The sequence below is a fragment of the Protopterus annectens genome, chromosome 2.part0, assembly GCF_019279795.1.
Source record: "Protopterus annectens isolate FY-2018-M chromosome 2.part0, PAN1.0, whole genome shotgun sequence".
In the NCBI taxonomy this organism is placed as follows: domain Eukaryota; kingdom Metazoa; phylum Chordata; order Ceratodontiformes; family Protopteridae; genus Protopterus; species Protopterus annectens.
In genome coordinates, this window is record NC_056728.1 from 1,095,854,259 (window position 1) to 1,095,874,112 (window position 19,854).

Genomic DNA, 19,854 nt, shown 5'->3' on the forward strand with positions numbered 1-19,854 from the left:
GCAAAAGCATGGAATACCATCCCCATAGATATTAGGACCACTGAAAACAAAAATAATTTGAAAAGACACCTCCCGTCCCATTTACTTAGTTCTTGAATATGTAATTGTTCTGACCCCGGGTAGCTTCACTTAATTACATCATATTATACTTTAACCTTCTATGAAAGCTTGAAACAACTTTCTATACTCTTAATCAATGTGTGTTTACTGTGCTAGCCAATGATGAATGTAACCAAAAAACTGAACAAAATGTCCTTTCAACTGTATTGTCTGTTGTAACACACTGTGCTCCTTGTAGTATATTTACGTTTTGCTCCTTTCTTGGCCTTGAAACTGTACCTTATTAACTTTTAGACTCTGTACTGTACTTTATCAGCAAGTGTATTGTATTTACTGTATTTGCTGTACTAATATTTGGGGAGATTTTCTCTCCGGGCCTCCTCTGAAAATGGGATCCATGCACAGTCAGACTTTCCCAGTAAACAAATGTAAAATAAATAAAATGTGCATCAACCATACAACTGATACTATGCACACAAAAAAGTCCCACTCAGCCTGAACTTGCAGCAACAACAGCTCTGAAGATTGTTAAGTCTTACAAGGTGCAGTCACATGCAGCCATGTGTTTTATACAAGCAACTGCTAATGCAACTCATTAACATGTAGTTATGATAGCCCAGGTGTGCTATAAACTGTAAAAGCCATGTAACAATACACACAGACATGGCAATGTCTATTTTACATAGTTATAAATGCAGTAAGGGTGAGCTATACTCCTTTTATGCTAGGATCTTTCAGGCAACAGCTACACCCTCTGCTGTTCCTTCTATGGTTTCTTGGATCAGGTTGAAGTAGCAGGCACATCACAGGAAGGGGTATTGGTCTATACTTTGCCTTAATGAAATCAGCACTCTGAAACATGGCAAGAGACACCCACTACATTTAAAATTCTATGTTTGGTGCGAGCAAGCTAAAACATTTATCCCTAAGTGAGGCTTTGAGCATTGTTTTCCATTCTCTCCTGCATATCTTTAAGACAGCTTGGGTGAATCTCCTCAGGCCTTGCTACTTTGTCCATAGTCATCTCAAGGACATTTTGTGTTGAATTAGTGGATATTATTTGACTTGCTAGTACTGCTTCTGGTGAGGCATGCCCACTTCTTCTTCCTGTTTGTGATTGCTGAATAGATACAGTTCTTTAGCTAACAGTGCTTCTTCACAACTCTTATTTGCTTCAGATGCTGACTGTGGCCACTGTCTGTATGGAACCTATATCCTTCCTTTTTAAAACACTCTTACTCTCCCTCTCTGTTACTCTTTCTCTCTATATATGTATATATTTAATTGATCATTCTCTTCATGGTCAGGACATTGCAGAAAATGGTCTGACAGACCACTTATCCCATTAAAAGTTTCTGCTTTTTTCTTAATGCAAGAAGTCTACACAATATTTCAAGTTCATTGTTAAATAGTCTTAAAAAATATATTCCAGATTTTTTGAGAGTTAGATGTGTTCCTTGCATCTTCCATATTCAATATCTGAAACAGATACAAATATGCTAGCCGAGCAGAATGTGGTTTAGTGCAAACATCATTTTGATTCTTGAGACAATTTTTAAAGCACATCTATTGTGAAATGTGTATGGCTGTCAAGATCCTTAAAATCATATTCTAATGGTGCTGTCTATTTTGTCTCATGGTGCAGATGATGGTATGAAGTAGCTATGGCAAATACTTGAACAGACTTCACTACTGTGGTCACATGAACATTGCGGCACCCCCATAATCACATTGTGCTATGTCATCCATCTGCTCGCTAAACTTGGTAGTTGTTCAAGTATACACACTTAAGCAGTACTTGGGCATAACAAACATGCTGAGAGTTCACAAGAAGTCTGTGTGTGGTTAACTTGCTTTTGTGGGGTCTATATATTTGTAGCATGTTTCTGCAATGAATGTTAATTAATGTTCACATATACTGTTTTTATACTTAGCAAATCAGCTACTTTATAAAATGTGAACTCCACTTATAAAACTACTGCACTGGGACTATCTAAACTAACTTTGATGAACCTGGATACATTAAATCTGTGACAAACAGCAGGAAATCATTATACTTTTTAGGGGAAGGATAAAAATGTAATTAAACAAGTAACATAAGAACTGTTCACATGGGTCTGTTAAGTTTGGAATTTCCTAAGAATTTTCACTCTTGCTGACGGTGTCATTTTTAGAAAGCTAATAATTTTCCAAATCAAAGGAGTCCAGTCAGCTTATGACTTTTGCAGTAAAAGGCTGTTAGAATGCATTCACTGCTACTGAATATGACAGATGCAAAGACCACATATAAGTTGCAGAAATATCTGAAAAATACAGCTAAAGCAAATCTATAAATTCATAGAGTAACAAAACCTGCTAGATTGTTTTGATAATAAGTAGGGAAGCAAACCTTTCAAAACTAGTTTGAGTAACTCTACTTATTTGAAGTGTAAGCAAATTGAAACATTCTTTAAAAGTACTATTGCTTGCAAAATGGATTGAGAGAAAGCAACTTAGAATTTTATAGCATGTATATAATATTACACAAGTAGTTTATTATGAAAATACTACAGTATTGCTAAGGAAAGAATGGAAAAGAATGTAATGCTTTTTAATGCTATTTCTTTTCTGGTTATTTTTAATATCTAGATTATTTTCTGGTAAATGGATACTAGGACATTTTTCAAGCTCACAGACATTGTGCACATTAAAGTCTGCTAGCATCTGCTCATTTTAATATCTTATGATCATTCTTTAATAATAATTTGATCATTGTGTGGGGGGGGTCACTATCAATCACAAAAATATAAAGGTAAGAGTAATTGCAAACATAACTTATCTTGATAAGACACACTAGTTCATTTGTTTATTTATTCATTAACTAAGTCAGTGGCATAATGTAGAGGAATAAAGCTTTGACTATAACCCAGATGCCCCAGGTTTGGGTTAGTGGCTCAGGTGTCTGAGATGCTAGCAGAGGCAGATGGTTGTGCCCATCCAGGGGAGGAAGGGAGGGGTACTTTTCTGGGGCACACAAAGAGGTCCAGTTTCTCTAGTAGAGACCAGGGAAACTACTCTAGGATGGTGCCAGGGATTATTGGGGCAGCCATTTGCAGAAGTGAGGAGTGTGGTTCACTGCTGGTAAGCATTTCACACCCTAACCTCAGAATATTGTTGGGAACATGCAGGGGCAATAGTTAAGCAGAAAACCCCATGGCAGCAGTAGAACGCTGTTCCACGATGCCTAAATCTCCTCACATAAACTAACTCTTTACAAAGGAAGTTGGATGGGGAGGGGGTCAGTGAGAAGTGTTTAGACCGAGTTAATGAGGAGAGGCTCCGGCAGCAACTACATATTCAAAAAAGATGAGTCAAAAAATGATTTATTACCTGACAGCATTCACTAGACACAACAATCTTTTCATGAGAGACTGTCTGACTAAGTGACCTACAAAAACTTTAGTATTTCACTTATTGATGAAGGTGAAAGGAAATGGATATATTCAAAAGAAATTAAATAATACAATTTCAAAAAAAAATGTCACTGTGGTCAACAAAGTCAATTCAGCTAGAACTAGAATGTGGAACAAATCATAGAGACTAGTCTTGTTTCATTAATTAAACAGTTCACATTGTTAATATACCAGACTATTTCAGAAGCAGTAATATAACATTTATCTATATTGCTTTGGTTCATTTTATCTAGTGAAAGAAAATGTATGACAAGAAAATAAAAAATTCAATAACTCCATCCCATCTGCATAGATTTAGTGAATGGTTGCTCTGCATGTATAAAATATAGAATGCGAAAGTTAATGCTACACACATTTAAGCATTTCAGAATCCAGCAAGGCTGAGATTTTGACCTGTGCTATTTACTTCATTAAAGACTGATTCTTACACACTAAGGATGAAATTCATAGAGACATATTATCTATATCTTTATCTAATATATATATATATATATATATATATATATATATATATATATATATATATATATATATATACACACACACACACACACACACACACACACACACATATATATATATATATATATATATATATATATATATACACACACACACACACATATATGTATATAGCTATAGCTCTCTCTCTCTCTCTCTATATATATATATATATATATATAATAGATATATAAAGAGAAAGGATGAAGGGAATGGTGACAGTGAAACAGAAGGAAGTAAAGTGAGGAAGGTTATGCAGTGGGAGCAGGGGAAGATATTTTACAAATAGTGCAATTAATTTAGGTAAAGTGAGTACATGATATGCAATGTAACCCCACTGCCCATAACATCACAGCTGCCTCTGCAGCAACAAACACTGTTGGCCTGTCAATCTGCCAGTGCTGAAAGACAAAAAAGATGCTCATTTGTACATGTAAGTTTAGGTAAAATATAGACAGCAGTGCAAATCCATACTCCCATATGTATATGCATGATAGCATCTGCCTGGAAATGTACTCACTGCCTCACAACTAAGTCACAGCCCCATCTGAAAGTGCCAAATGGCAGAAGCTTCTCATGGTGCCCTCTGCCTCATAGCATCATTACTCTGCAGTATGCAGCAGGGACATGCCATGTAGACATCAACAGGCAAAACACACCATGGCTTGTAGCAGCTGAGAACTGAAGTCTGTCTTCATGTCACTACCTCCTACTCTTAATCCTATCCCTGACAAAAATCTTGTGATCTGTACCAAGTTCCAGGATCAGTTTAAAAACATAATAATGTAAAATTCAGGGACATAAGTTCTGTAGAAAGCATCAACAGAACTTGAAAATCATTTCTTGTCCCTTTTTGGGGTACAAATGTCATTTTCAGATGCCAGACAGATCTAGTATAGGACGTGGTAGTTAATTGCCACTTAGGTGTTTTTCTTACAAAATTGTATGATGGATACTTATAATTCTTTTCTGATTTAGTCCAGAACTGCATGTGCAACACTAGCAAAACATATATAATTTAGGTCAGCATCACCCTGTCATGATAATAACTTCAAGTGTCTGCCTCACACTTCCAGAATCCATTGTTTAATCTTGAGTTCTGCTCACTGTCTGTGTAGAATTTGTATGTTCTTCATGTGTCTGTAAGGGTTTTCCCTGGATTCTCTGTTTTCATCCCACATTCTGAAAACTTGTTTGCTAACTGACTACTAAATCATCCATATGTATTATATTTATCCTTGCCTTTCTGCCATACGTCATGGCTGACAAGGTTATAGCTATCATCTCACTTCTTGAGTTAATAAATAAAAAATCAGATAGCTAGCTTGCTAGCTAAATAGATACACAGATAGACAATTGCATATTTTAAAACTGATGGATATAATATAGGCCATAAATCATGTAGTAACACTTAACAACCATTACAGGAAGAAAATGACAAAATATACTTTTTATCTTGTAATAAATTTTACAATATATGTTCCTGCCAGCTGCACAGAAACATTACTAATTTATTTTTTTCATAACTTTGAATGCCTCCAGTGGGATGGAGGCATATATCTTGATATGATCTTGTCTTCTTGGAAAGCTATTCTGTACCCATAGTGCAGTTTGGGGACTGCAGCTGATGAAATCAATTTACCCTGTCAGATCACAGTTCTGTTCACTTAAACTGGAAGCAGGGACAAATACTGTTACATTTGAGGATCCACAGTAAAGGTGTCAATGACTGGTTTGCAGTGACTCCTGCTCATTTGTTTCCTACATACATGTTGTGCAGTTTGTAAAAAAGGTCTCACAAAAGTATATAGAGTTGGAATAACATAGCCTTTTTGAAAACTTGAATTTTGTAAGTTTCAAGACCTTTCTTTCCCCCTCCTTCCATAATTGTGTTAGCCAGAGTATCATATTTCTTGGCATGTAAAGCTCAGCTAATTAGTGAAATTGTTCACACTGGTTATTGAGTTTATTCACCCTCAGATTACAAAATGCCCCAGGGAGGGAAGGAATGCAACTGCAAATAAGTGTACTCAGCTTTATAACCCAAGAAGGACTGAAATAACCAAAATAGAGTTATATGCACCTTAATATGTGCATCTTCTTTGGCAAAAACCTTCAAATGTGGTAAGAAAACTAGGGAGACAAATTCCTAAAGAAAATATAAGATTTCATTCATCCTCAATATGGAATGTACTGGGGGAGCTGACTAGGATGCATATGTCACTCTAGGGTAAACATTGCTAAGACACATTTTTTAATATTTGCAATTGTGGTGGCCATTCTCTAGGCAGGAAAATACATTGTGCATATAGGAAGTGTTTTTTAATGGCATACATGTCCTTTAAGTACAGTAAAAAATGGTTCCATTTTTTTTATATTTTTTTATTTATTTAACATTTGTTTACCGGGAAAGTCTGACTTGGAATGAAGCCAATTTTCTGTGGAGACCTGGGGAAAAATGCTCCAGATGCATGTCTTTGTAACAGGGAAGGGAGGACCAAAGCTTTGATCCCAGGAGTCAATATTGGTAGCTTACCCTCTCCAGCATGAAGTGGTCTGTAATTTGTATCCAGAAGTTCACCTTCAAATAGTATGAAAGTATCTCAGCCTATAATACCACCCAGTGAATGCAGACTTTTTGACATTAGAAATAAAGTAAAAATCAGCCTTCATAAGAATCTGTCAGATTAGTAGATGCCTATTTTTTTTATTTATTTTTTGTGGTCTTTCTCAGGATCAGTTTCTTGGCCAAAAGGGCAAAGCTAATTAGGTTCATGGGTAATCATAAGGCTAGCTAATGTGTGGGCCATTTTAAGCCTAGCCAAACAGGTAAATAACACACACACACACACACATATATATATATATATATATATATATATATATATATATATATATATATATATAATTCAGAGTGGCCAATCAATCAGCACATTTCTAGAAGGAAATCCAAACAGATAAAGGGAGAATTCAAAAACTCCACATAGATAGTTAACAGCGATCAGAACTTAAATATTAGTCATGGATTTATACACCAGAAATTTTAACCACTGAGACATTCTCTTTTTATCTGCTTTGCCCTGCTCCATCTTCTTTTAGAGCAAGCCTGTAATGTAAACAAATCAAGTATTTTAAGAAGATGACTAGATGCAATAATGAAAATAAGTTGTATTCATTTTGGCCTTTCTCAAACTCTGACAAAGTATGCTAAGGACTTAAAGGAAACAGCATAAATCTGTAGAAACATTGTGAATCAAAGTAAAAGTTGTCTATTTTATAAGTAAGGTAAAATGTCCATGGATTGTTATCAGAATTTTAATTCTTATTCTTCTCAAAGTGTATGTCCACTACTTAATGAAGATGTGTAAATCTGTTTATTGGTTTAGATTTTCTTAATCAGCAAATCTGTAGCTTTGTTTTCACAAAGAAAATGTGATCACCATAATTTCTGACAAACCTTAGCCTTTAATAAACTTGTAACAACAGCTCTGTATGGACGGATGCATGCACAAGAGATTATTGAGGAGATAACTGCACAACCAGGTAGACAATCGCCCAGCTGTGTATGAACGACTTAAATAAGTAGACTCACTCATTATACATCATGAATTCTACTGCAACTGATTCATTAGTTGTAAGTTTAGCTTTAATAACCAATCCCAAAACTAGTCCACAAAAGTCCAAATGTAGAGGATTTGTGGGATTTCTAGGCACACCTATTATTGTTTTGCTGCTTTTACAAATTAATTGCTAGGAAATTCTGAAATTGTAGTGTATACTGAGTCTACGCAGCAATTTTTTTTCACTTTCCATTCTTGGGATGATCGATTATACACTGTTGTGTCTGACCCTCTAATTTAGTACAGAGAAGGTTCTGTTAGAGGAGATAGTGAATGTGACTGACAGATGTGTAATATTTTTCTGAGTGTATTAAATTTATTTATAGATATATATTCCCCTATTGTGAATTATTTTTTTTTATCTCTTTTGAATTTATTGCATTATTTGTAAGATTAGAACTGTTGCTGAATTTGCAGAAAATGTACTTTTATTTTCAAAGCTGAGACAGAGGTAATTCCCATTTCTGTTTATTTTTTTGATTAATATTTCTTGCACATTTGATCTCTTTTTTTGCTTTTTTTCATTTTCTGAAATCTAAAGGGTAAAAGGAAAAATAATGCTGCAAAATTTTTTTTTCTTTAAATAATATTTATTTATTTATTTACATTTGTTTACCAGGAAAGCCCGACTGGGCCAGAAGCCCATTTTCAGTGGAGACCCGGGTAGAAGAGCTCCACAGAAATACAAGCAATATACAATAATTAGATAGTACAATAGTATACATACAGTAAGATGCAGAATATACATCGTCTAATTAGTTTATACAAAGTAGTATTCAATACAGTTTTCTACTAGATACAGGTTCAAAAAGAAAAACACGAACATTTCAGTGAAGATCACTGTAATAAAAAGTAAAGTTAGTAGTGTGTACATATTAAATAATAGTTATGACCAAATGAGATTTCCTTTATATATATTTATTTTTGAGTAGTAATAAACACTGAGGAGAGGGAGAAAATGAGGTAAGGAGTGGACAGTGTGTTGAGAGAGTTATAGATATTTTGTCAGTCAGGTTTGGCACAGGAGCAATGCCAGTTCTTGGATAGATATTCAGATAGTAGTTGTTTAAACTGGTTGAGTCAGGTGTGTTTTGGAGGGTGTGGGGTAGAGAGTTCCATAATTTGGCTATTTGATTTGAGAATAGGGCTTTACCATGAGTGTTGTTAGCTTTGTTTACTGTGAGAAAGTTTCTGTCTGCAGATCTTAGACTTTGTAAGTATGAGTAGTGAACAACAAGTTCCATTAGGGATGGGTAACTGTCAGGATGGAAGATGATATTGTGTGTGAATTTAAGTTGGTAGAGATGAAGAAGGTTAGGTAGCTCAAGTCAATTTAATTGACGAATATTTGGTACTTTGAGTTCATACCCCTCAACTGTACATCTTTTTGCAGACTGTTCAGATTTTTGCGTCATATTTTTGATCTGTCCCTCATAAAATTTGTGATTTTCTGGCAAATCACTGGGATGATCTGAGGACTGATGTCACTAGATAGTGATATACATTTGTGTTTCAGACTTCATATCCTGCAGAAAATTGCATGCTAAGACAAATCCTGTTATTCTAGCAACTTTTTAAGTTTATAAGAGTATTATCTAAAATCTGTCCCTGTTTATGGGCTTCTGTCCCCCCATTTTTTCAGGCTTTGCCCAGATTTTTTGCTCTAAGAGGTTGAAAGGAATGTTGTGAGTTGCTCTCCTTGGACTTTAATGTAATTGTTTTGGCCTCTCACCATCCAGTGGACCTTGTTACATTTGTTTGCCTTTTTTTTCTAAAGATTAATATGATAGAGAAATTGGTAGATGGCCAAGTAATTGTCATCTGTTAACAGTTTCTTTCCTTACACAAAGGTAGATCTGCAAACTCATCTGAATGATTTCTATGTTGATATTAGCCTGACCTTCCCATCTTACAAATATATGTATAATCAAAATGGCAGAACAATTTCATCTTTGCCTTTTTCATAATGCACACATTCAGTATAGTTCATAGTAGAATTTATTGGCTTGCCTTAATGCATAGCTGAATATATTAGTTTCCACTTATCTATATAGCTACCTAGCTAACTAATTAGATGGGTAGATTAAATAGATAGATAGATAGATAGATAGATAGATAGATAGATAGATAGATAGAAAGAACAGTAACATTTTTTTCTAAAGAATCATAAATGCATAGTAATGAATTGCAGTAATATTATAATATCTTTAGTTAAGGTGTTGTGTTAGCTGTTCTAAGTAGCTAAACTGGGTATTAGGCATCTGAAAAACATCAAACTGCATTTCGCTGAAAATGTAATCATGCATGCATGCACCTGAGGTGTTGTGCAGCACCAGGAAATATGTTCTTTCTTTTATTGTGCTAAGAGAACAACTATTAGTACATATTAAATGGCTACAGTGTTCTACTTTTCCATCAGTTGATGTTTATGCATGATTCTTCATATCAGTTTTATTTTCTGTACTTGTTAGCTGAGCCTTTCTTTAATGCTTTTAGTTCCCCGAGCTTTCTCCAGTTTGGGACTGTCATATTAAGTTCAAGTTATTTTGAGTGCTCACTTCCTAACAGCATTAAAAAACGAATGCAGCATGCATTTTCAACCTGATGAAAAACAAAATGATCAACCTGCTAGGGCTATCCTAAATCCTTCCACTATGAGTGAACAAAGATAAACCCAATGGGGATCAGAATGCATAAACTGCATTCCCTGAAAAAAATGGCATGCCCCCTGCACCCCTGATGTGTGGGGTAAGTTTCCCACACCTCTGAATATATGTATATATCAATGCCACAGTCTCACCAACTCAAGAAAAGAGGAAATCCCTCCCAAAAGGGCATCACTGCAGGAACAACTCACCAAGAGTGATTTTTTATGGAGAAGCTCTTATCCTTGGCGGATTGAATTTTGAGAAAATGAGGCTTGAGAATTCAATCTCTTCGACTCATAGGTAAACAATCATAAACAAATATAAAGTATTTAATAGATTTAAACAAAAACTACAAAAAATTTCCAAAAATCCAACATTCTTTTGGGGAAAGTAAATAAACCTCTTTACAGTCATTGGGTTGAGACAAAGAAATGCAGAGCGAATATTCACTGGCAAACACATAACTGTCCATCTTCTTCACAAAAATAATTCTTCAGTCCTGAACAACCAAAACAATTTCAGGTAGTCAGCATATATTTAGTTGTCTGTTTCATTCCAAAGCAATTGTACCATATTAATGTCTCAGAAATCAAGGTGAATCCAGTGCAATCCAATTCAGTCACAAACTAAATAAGCAATTTCAAAATTTTCCGCATTCATCCTGAGCACAGCAATGTTTGTATACACACATACACACATGTATATTATAATATATTATATTATATTATATTATATTATATTATATTATATTATATTATATTATATTCATATACATATACATACACATGTATATGAGAAAATATGCAAAATCTAAAAAAACAGCTATGGCTTCCGCATAGACTGTTCTTTCACCAGTTATACAGACTTATGATCTGAAAACATAATTTCAAACAGCTGGCAAAAAAAAAAACAATGTGGCAAACCAAGAAGTACATAATTCAGTGACATAAGCAATAGTTCTGACAGGAGTTAAAAGTAAGCAAACATGCAAATGATTAGAGAACATTAGTATAATGCAAAAAGCAACCATTCACTGGCACCTTTTGGGCTTGTATTTTCAAATAACTATTTGGGTGTACGTTTTGTCTAGACATGACCCTAAATATGTATATCTCCCTTGAGTATAAGTACCAGGTAGAACTAATGCCACATATTCAGATAAAAATGAAATAGTTATGTTATTCATAGGTTTGTAGGCCTTTGTTGAGTTACAAGCCTTCAGTTGTGAGTCGAAGGACAGAAATTTGTGATGAGTATCTCCACTTAGTAAGTGATAGAACAATGCAGAGATGTTGTTAAACCAAAATGTTCGGACACCACCAAAGAAAATGTCAGTTAGGACATGTCCTCACTTTCCAGACTGACACGACATGCTGAAAACTGCTATATACTTCAGAGGTCCCCACTGAAAGGCTCTGCTTTTATTTTATGTTTCATATTATTTCAGTTAGTACCTTTATTGCAGTGTATAAAAAAGGGGTCTGTAGGTATATAGGACCCCCCCCCACACACACACACACACACACACACACACACACACACACACACACACACACACACACACACACACACCAGTAATAAACACAATACCAGCATCAACTCCAAGACCAAAACCACCAGCATGCTTTCAGGTCACTATAAGATATCAATGTCAGTTAAAGTGATCATGTGCCATCATTGTATCATGCTGACACATTTAATCACAACACACACCACTATAAAACAGAATATCGGTAGCTTGCTAATAGCTAAATGTATGATCATTTTTTTCATTTTTCTGGTTAATGTGTTTCAATTTTTCATATTATAAATTGACCTAAACTGTTTTCCTGACTCTTCAATTTAAGCAAAAAAGGTTACTTGCAATACAATATGCAAAAATAATGTCAATAATTCTAGAACAGAGGGCTGTAAAATAAATGTAGACTTAAGTGTGAGAAGATGCATTACAAAAATGTTGAAACTGTACAGTGAACCAATTGAAGACACCTGGCACAAAGTATGTTAAGCACTTCAGAGATGAATTTGGTAACATTTTCAGCAGTACAAGCTGAACAACTGAATTCTAATACAGACTTTAAGGATATTTTCATCAGAAGTGACAGAGAAGATAAACTATTAGTAATATATTGATTATGAGCTGAGTTCCTGTGTAAATACAGTGCTGGAGAAATATTTGCATCATGCATTTAGCTACTTTTAATAATCAGTGATGAAACTAACTTAGCGTATATTTGTTTTTACTTTTACATACACTGCAAGCTTTGAAGTTAAGATGAGCAGGGCACCAGATGCTTGCCTCAGCACTTGACTGTTTCTCACACCCAAAGACCTGTTGGCAGTATTACAGGCGCTTTCCACATGCTTAACATGAAAAGAGGGGACAATGCTAGGGTTGGGGGAGGAGGAAGAAAGAGGCAGAGACTCAGGAAAGAAGAAGATATCTGTGTGAAAATGATTGTAGACAAAGCTAGCTTTCAGAAAAGTTCAATAATATGCAAGAGTTCAGTGAGAGGACCCGCGCTATACAGACGGGTGCCATTTCATAACATGATACTCTTCCCTTCAGGGCACAGGTATTGCTGCTTTTGTTTTTACTGCTCTCTCGTTGTTGGAGTGTTGTGTGTATATCTAATGTTTTCCCATTACTTTTCTTCTCTTGATATTAACTAGGCCTACCCTTGCAGCAGTGATAAAGAATGTGATGTTGGACGCTACTGCTATAGTCCTCACCTAGGCACCCCATCCTGTCTCAACTGTAGGAGAAAAAAGAAACGTTGCCATAGAGACGGCATGTGCTGTCCTGGGACCCGCTGCAGCAATGGTATGTTTTGTTTGTTCATTGTGTTTACTAAAACAGGACTGTTGATGATAGCATAAAATGGTTGTAAATATTTGTAAGGATAGATAATTATTTCTCATGCAGAAAATTATCTTAAAAGTCTGAAAATACATGACATTAGTAGTATACATATGAAAGGTCAGACGAGATAGCTACACTGCTTTTCATCATTATGGATCTTGATTATTTTATGTATTAAACCTTGCTGAACAAATTAAACATGCAGAGCTGAGTCCCTTTTCACAAAAGTGAAATGGCTTATTTATTTGTAATGGATTTGATTTGGACTTGTACCTTAGATTTTTGGTGCACACTGTTATAGTGTAAAATATCTGTTCCTGCTTTATTTTATAATTAACAAATACTTAATAGGACATTTTTCATGCTCTAAGAAAGGAGCATCAGAAAGCTTTATACCTGTCTTTCAACTTTAAGATGCATAGCTTGACCTTTCCAGATTAAAGAAACTGCATTTGATAATTCTTAGTGCCAGATTTCTCAGCACAGTAGTCATTTCATAGTCATATGCAGGGATGAAATGAAGCAGTGAAACAGGAAAGCAGTATCTGTTATAAACTGAACTCCTCTGTTTATTCAAGTGCCATAACTCCTGTATCTCCAACAGAAGGAGTGACAGCATTTGCAACAGGCACACCTACACCTTTAGCACATCTTGCCTGTTGGTGTCCTGCGCTGCTGGAAGAAAACTGAATATCAAACGTGGGTAAGATGTTTTCCAGGAAATCAGGCAAAGAAAATTAAATCATGGTTGCTGTAAGATCACTAGTGTGTTATTCATAAGAACATTTAACTACATTAAATTATGTTTGTCAGTAATAATGAGTCATTAGAATTTGTTAAATCATCAACTTGTGATTTTACTTTCATTTTTGTATTCCAGCACATCTTCATTATATTAAGTAAAATGTGCACATATGATTATATGTGTGTGTGAGTGAGTGTGTGTGTGTGTGTGTGCAATGTGCATGTGTGTGTTTGCCTGTACGTGTCTTTGTGCAACTGTTCAGGTATGTGTGCAAGTGTGTGTGCATGTGTGTGTGTGCTTGTGCATATGTGGCTATGTTTGTGTCCATGTGTAATCCTGGATGAATTTGGGTGTATTTTGCTTGGGTATATCTGTGTGGCACATGAGGCTTCTAGGGTAAATGCTTTATCTTTAATGGATTGTCGCTTAGTACTCAAAACTCCTTCATGCCTACTTCAGACTCTGTGTGCCTCCTAGTCTGGCTACCTTTTTATCATCTCTCTATTAGTGCTATCCTGCACTGGGAACCCTGACTTGTGTGCAGTTCTGTATGGATAGTACTGTTGATACACAGATCCATTTACGTGTCTGGTCCTGTAAAGAGAGCAGTACTGAAAGGGCACTCTGCTGCACCAGCTAGAGCTACATATTAGGCTACACAAGAAGACATTAGTTGAGATGTAACACTTCAAAGACTCTTTTAATCATACTGAACTGAGTTAGAGTAAAGCCAGAAAACACACTGAAAGCAAAAGGAATGGTTAATCCTGACACCATGGTTTCACAGTATGAATACATTTTCAGAGATTAGATTTTTGTGAAATTCTATATGTCATTGTTCATAGAACTGAAAACTAGCAGTTTGCTTCAGCTTGTTGATAGTGCAAACACTTTTTCCTGGCATCACTGAGCATGAGTGATGTCTTGTCATGACTGAACTTCTAGAAGAGACATAAGTACCTTCTCATTCAATAGTGCTATTATTGCATTTTGTGAAACCACCTCGACATTTTGAAACTCCTGTAATTTTGAACAAGGTGGAATGTTTTCCAATCAACAGAAAGGGGCTGAAACTAGAGTTTGTTCATTTCAGTTGTGCATGCATTTATCCAGACATGCTATTACTGAAATATCAGGACCATTTGTAAATACTACAAACTTTTACCATACAAGCTATAGATTTTCTTTTTATATGGTGTTGATGATATTTTGCCTTCAATTTTTTCCAAAGCATAAATAAAGTATTGGATAATAGACTAGCCAGTATATTAATATATATCTTTCTACTCTTACAATCTTTTCTTCTAGAGCAAATTATTTTCTTCCAGCTTTTAAAATAATGTGAAGAAATGTAAGCTCTGCAAATATCATACATTAATATTATAAGAAAAATATAGCTGCTATAGAAAATAACAAGTAAAATTGACTTGGAAAACATCATAATCAGCTAGATGTTTGTGAATGAAAATCATCTTTCTAAGGATGGAGTAGATGCACTGCATTGCAAGTATTCACAGAGATCGATGGGTAATTAGACAATAACGGCTCATTGCCATTCAAATATGAGCACACTAATTAGACAGCCCAACCAGCATACCCGTTGTTAATTGGGCAGATACCAACAGAAAAAACTACATATGCTGAAGTACCACTGAGTGGCTGGACTTTTCTATTGGTATATGCTATGGGCAACACACCAAAAGATGAGAAAAATAAGATAATTTCTGTAAAACTAAAATAGAAACACACCTGATTTTTCTTACATTTTTTGCACTGTTGCTGTCTATTTTTTAACGCTTAAAAAAAAACAGCCACAGAGATTCTTTTTTCTCTGTTAATTTCTTGCACTGATGTACTGTGCAAGTATGGGAACGTAAGTCCCATACCCATGTGCAGTACATCAGTATAGTGAAGACAACATGAAAGAAGACAGAAGTGCCCTTATAAAATCGCATTATTTAATCTAGGTCATTTTTTTTCCTTAAGTAATGCTATTGTATAAAGGCAATAATCTACTCCTGTTTGTAGGTGTATCAGGATTTGCCCATGATTAGCAATGTTTAATCACTCAGGCTTTATCCCCATGATTTGTCCATACTAACCATGGGGTAAATTCTGATATACCCATGCACAATTGTGGATTACTCCTTAAATGGCTTCTAGTTCCAATGAGTAGCTTAGTAGCAATGAAAAAAGTAGGAGGAGAAATGTGGTTGACCGAGATGAATACTTTCAGGTTAATAGGACCTCACATTTTTTACTCACTATTGATGCACAAAGGGTAGCACAGCAGATAACATTGTCACCTCACAGCAAGAGGTCCCCCAGTTTTATTCTCAGCTGAAGTTCTTTCTGTACTGAGTCTGTATGTCCCCCCCTGTGTTTGCGTGGGTTTCCATGTGGCAGTTGGATTGGACATTCTAAATTGGCGATAGGAATGAGTGCACGTGAGAATGTGTTGTGTAGCAGAACTACTGCAGCAGAAATGGCCACCTGGTAGTGTAAACCTTGGCTCTAGATGATCTTCACTATTGAAGTGACATCCCAACCCCATGTGCAGAATGGAGAAAAGGGGTTGTGGACTCATGGGTTGTTGCCCAGGCTTCTGTTAGATCCATGGTTGCACTGCTGTGGGAAAGAGGTGCCATCATGTGCATTCCATTCACTTGTGGATCCAGCCTCACTTTATTTAAGAACATTTATGTTATGAAGTTTCCTATTGCTTCACTGAACTTTAGGATCACCTCCTGATAGTAGCATCTCACAACCTATACACCAGCCTTTCTGCTACTGCTTTTTTTTACTCTGTATACTTCCCAAAGGTACTTGAAATTTCCTATCAATCCTTACAATATTCCCATTTCCCTTTCTTACCTAAATAAATATTAAGGCCATATATTATTTGTCAAATGTATTTCTGGTTCTCCATTTTGTTACATTCTTGCAACAATGGTTGAACTACCATGGCTGGGCATAGTACTCAGCCAAGGCTTTATCTGTAACCTGCATGTGGGAATGTCTTCAACAGTCAGAGGCTATGAGTTTTAACTCCTGCACGTCAGCCCTCAAAAAATATAGGTGAAAGAATCAACAATATAGGATTTGAATCCAACCAGTGGTACTGGTTAACATACAAATGGCAAATAAACATAACAGTACATTATCAAACCGCACTACTGTCTTGGGTGATAACCAAGCCTTACCACACACAAATGAACTTTACACTTTGCAGATACAGTTCAGCATTATAATCATTGGATTACCAGGATTTCACCCATCTCAGAATAAACCCAGTGCATTCAAATAAATCTTACCAATGACAATTTATTCATTTATTTTATTTATTTATGTTCTGTTGTTTGGATTAATCTCACTACGCATATGGTCTGTTTTCGGAGAGAGCATTAACTTTACCTTGCTTATCAACTTAAGAGATCAAATTATGTATTCATTTAACATTTGTTGACCGGGAAAGCCTGACTAGGACAGAGCCTATTTTCAGTGGAGGCCCAGGGAAAAATGCTCCAGACACATATCTTTGGAATGTGGGAGGAAACCAGAGCACCCATAGGAAACCCACTCAAACACATGGAGGACATGCAGACTCCACACAGAAAGCACCCCAGCTGAGAATCAAACTGGAGATCTTCTTGCAGTGAAGTGACAACGTTAACCGCTGCATCACTTAATGCTGGCTGTTGTGTGTGCACGATCATGGTACAGTGGGAGTAGGGAATTCCACACTGGAGTGTAACCACAGAGTGGGAATGCATAAGTAGAAAAGGTATGGGGATGCAGGATGGATTGCCTCTGCATAAAATAGTGTTTCATGTATTTTTTCATTAGTTTGTGGTTCAATCTTTTTTCTTTGTTCATGTGAGCATTTTCTCTCTCTTAATATATATATATATATATATATATATATATATATATATATATATATATATATATATCTTCTTCCAGCTTTTCGCAGTTTGGGGTTGCCACAGCAGATCACCTGTTCGCTCATGACTGGCAGTGGAATTTTACGATGTCGTGTTGCTAGCCCGGCGCCCAACCTTCCACAGAAGGCACACACGCACTCATGCCTAGGGCCAATTTAGAGTGTCCAATCCACTTACAGCATGTCTTTGGGATGTGGGAGGAAACTGGAGCACCCGGAGGGAACCCGGGCACCCCAGCCAAGAATCAAACCAGAGAACCTCTTGCTGTGAGGCAGCAACTCTAACCGCTGCACCACCATGGCCACCCATATATATATATATATATATATATATATATATATATGTATATATGTATATATATATATATATATATATATATATATATATATATATATATATATATATATATATATATATATATATGTATATATATATATATGTGTGTGTGTATATATATATATATATAATATATATATGTGTGTGTGTGTGTGTGTGTGTGTGTGTGTGTGTGTGTGTGTGTACATACACATGCACACTTGAATGCAACTCATACTCAGGTATACTTTCATGGCAAAAGTCTGCAGTCTATCATAAATGTAGAGAAAATAGATTTGTTAGTTGTATTTTTTTCAGCGATAACTGCATTTATAATTTATCTGAGATGATGCAGAAAAGAGTATAAGCAATCGTATTTTCATGAATCTCCAAGAAAAACGGAAAAAATGGTGCTAAAACAAACCAATAATCCAAAGGAAGCACCACTCGACCAGGTTGGATGTAGGCAACTAAGCAACAATTTATTGAATAAACACACAAAGCGCTGAATAAAAACTCCTTAACGCTGTTAAAATACAAATAACGTTTTCGTCATCAACTTCATCAGATAATAGACAGTCCCATGATTCCCTTTATATATGTATACCAACAATTTCCAATTAATTAATCAATTAAAAAATTAAAAAATCAACAGTAAAAACCAAAATGTTGTTTTATACAATCCATATGTGGTCATACCAGTGTTTAAATTGAATATTACATCTAGTTACTAAAAGTCCTTTCTTATTCTTATTTTCATGTCAGAGATTGACAGGCACAGTTATTCAGATAGGATAATTTATTTGTAGCATTTTAAAAGATTCCCATAGTCCATTGACCTTCTCCATTGTGGAGTCACATTCACTTTTCTATGGGGAGTATCTTGGCATTCACAGAACTCTTTAAAGTGATAGCTGGCAAAAGTTGGACCATTGCTAATCCTCAAATTCTCCAGCATGGAAACAGTTCAAATATTTATCAATATCTCATATTAATATGTGTCATATGTAAAATACTATCTCTGCAATACAGAACATCAAGTGGCCATCTATGACAGACTTCTGTTGAAAGTCAAAGAAAGGCAATTGTAGTCCATGGAATAATGTATTAATCCATACTAAAGATAAATGTTTTCTCCCTAAGTATTAACTTTGCTTTCACTTCTAAGTTAATCTCATGTGTTACCTTGATGCAACTAGACTGGAGTTTCTTTGAAATTGTTAAGGAGCCCACATTCACTGCTCTTCAAAACACTTTTCTTTTTCAAATCCACATGTATGCCATGCTTTATTTTGTGTAAAGCATAGCTAAAGTGTAGCTGCCATGGTTTTCCCTTTCCTTTTTTTGTTCAAAGCACAAATCATTCTTTTGCAGTTTCTGTGTCTTTTAATGTTAGTGCACTAGACATAGAATGTTCAGAATCATATTTATTTAATCAGCAGACAGTTCAGCACATCTCTCGCCTTCTTCTGTCTAATGTAAGGATATATGTTTAAGCAGGCTGCAGTATTGTTGTTTCAGTTTATATAATTCACTGTAAACTGGCATAGCTGGTCTAACAAGCTAAGTCACATTTCTAAGGTCATGCTGATTTAGGGTTATTAAGAATGGTTTCCAATTATTTGTGATCTCTTGTTAATCTAAAGTATTTTAAGAAATGTGTACATAAATCTGCTCAACTGTTGAGTTAATAGCTAGATGTATCC

The 19,854-nt window shown here is 35.5% G+C and overlaps 1 protein-coding gene across 1 annotated transcript in view; it reads left to right on the forward strand.

The window, feature by feature from the left end:
• The window catches only part of DKK2 (dickkopf WNT signaling pathway inhibitor 2), a 151,472-nt gene that overhangs the window by 98,848 nt on the left and 32,770 nt on the right, over positions 1–19,854 (forward strand). The window contains exon 2 of the mRNA XM_044061295.1: positions 12,955–13,105. Coding sequence (XP_043917230.1) covers positions 12,955–13,105 — 151 coding nt within the window. The remainder of the gene's footprint in view (positions 1–12,954; positions 13,106–19,854) is intronic.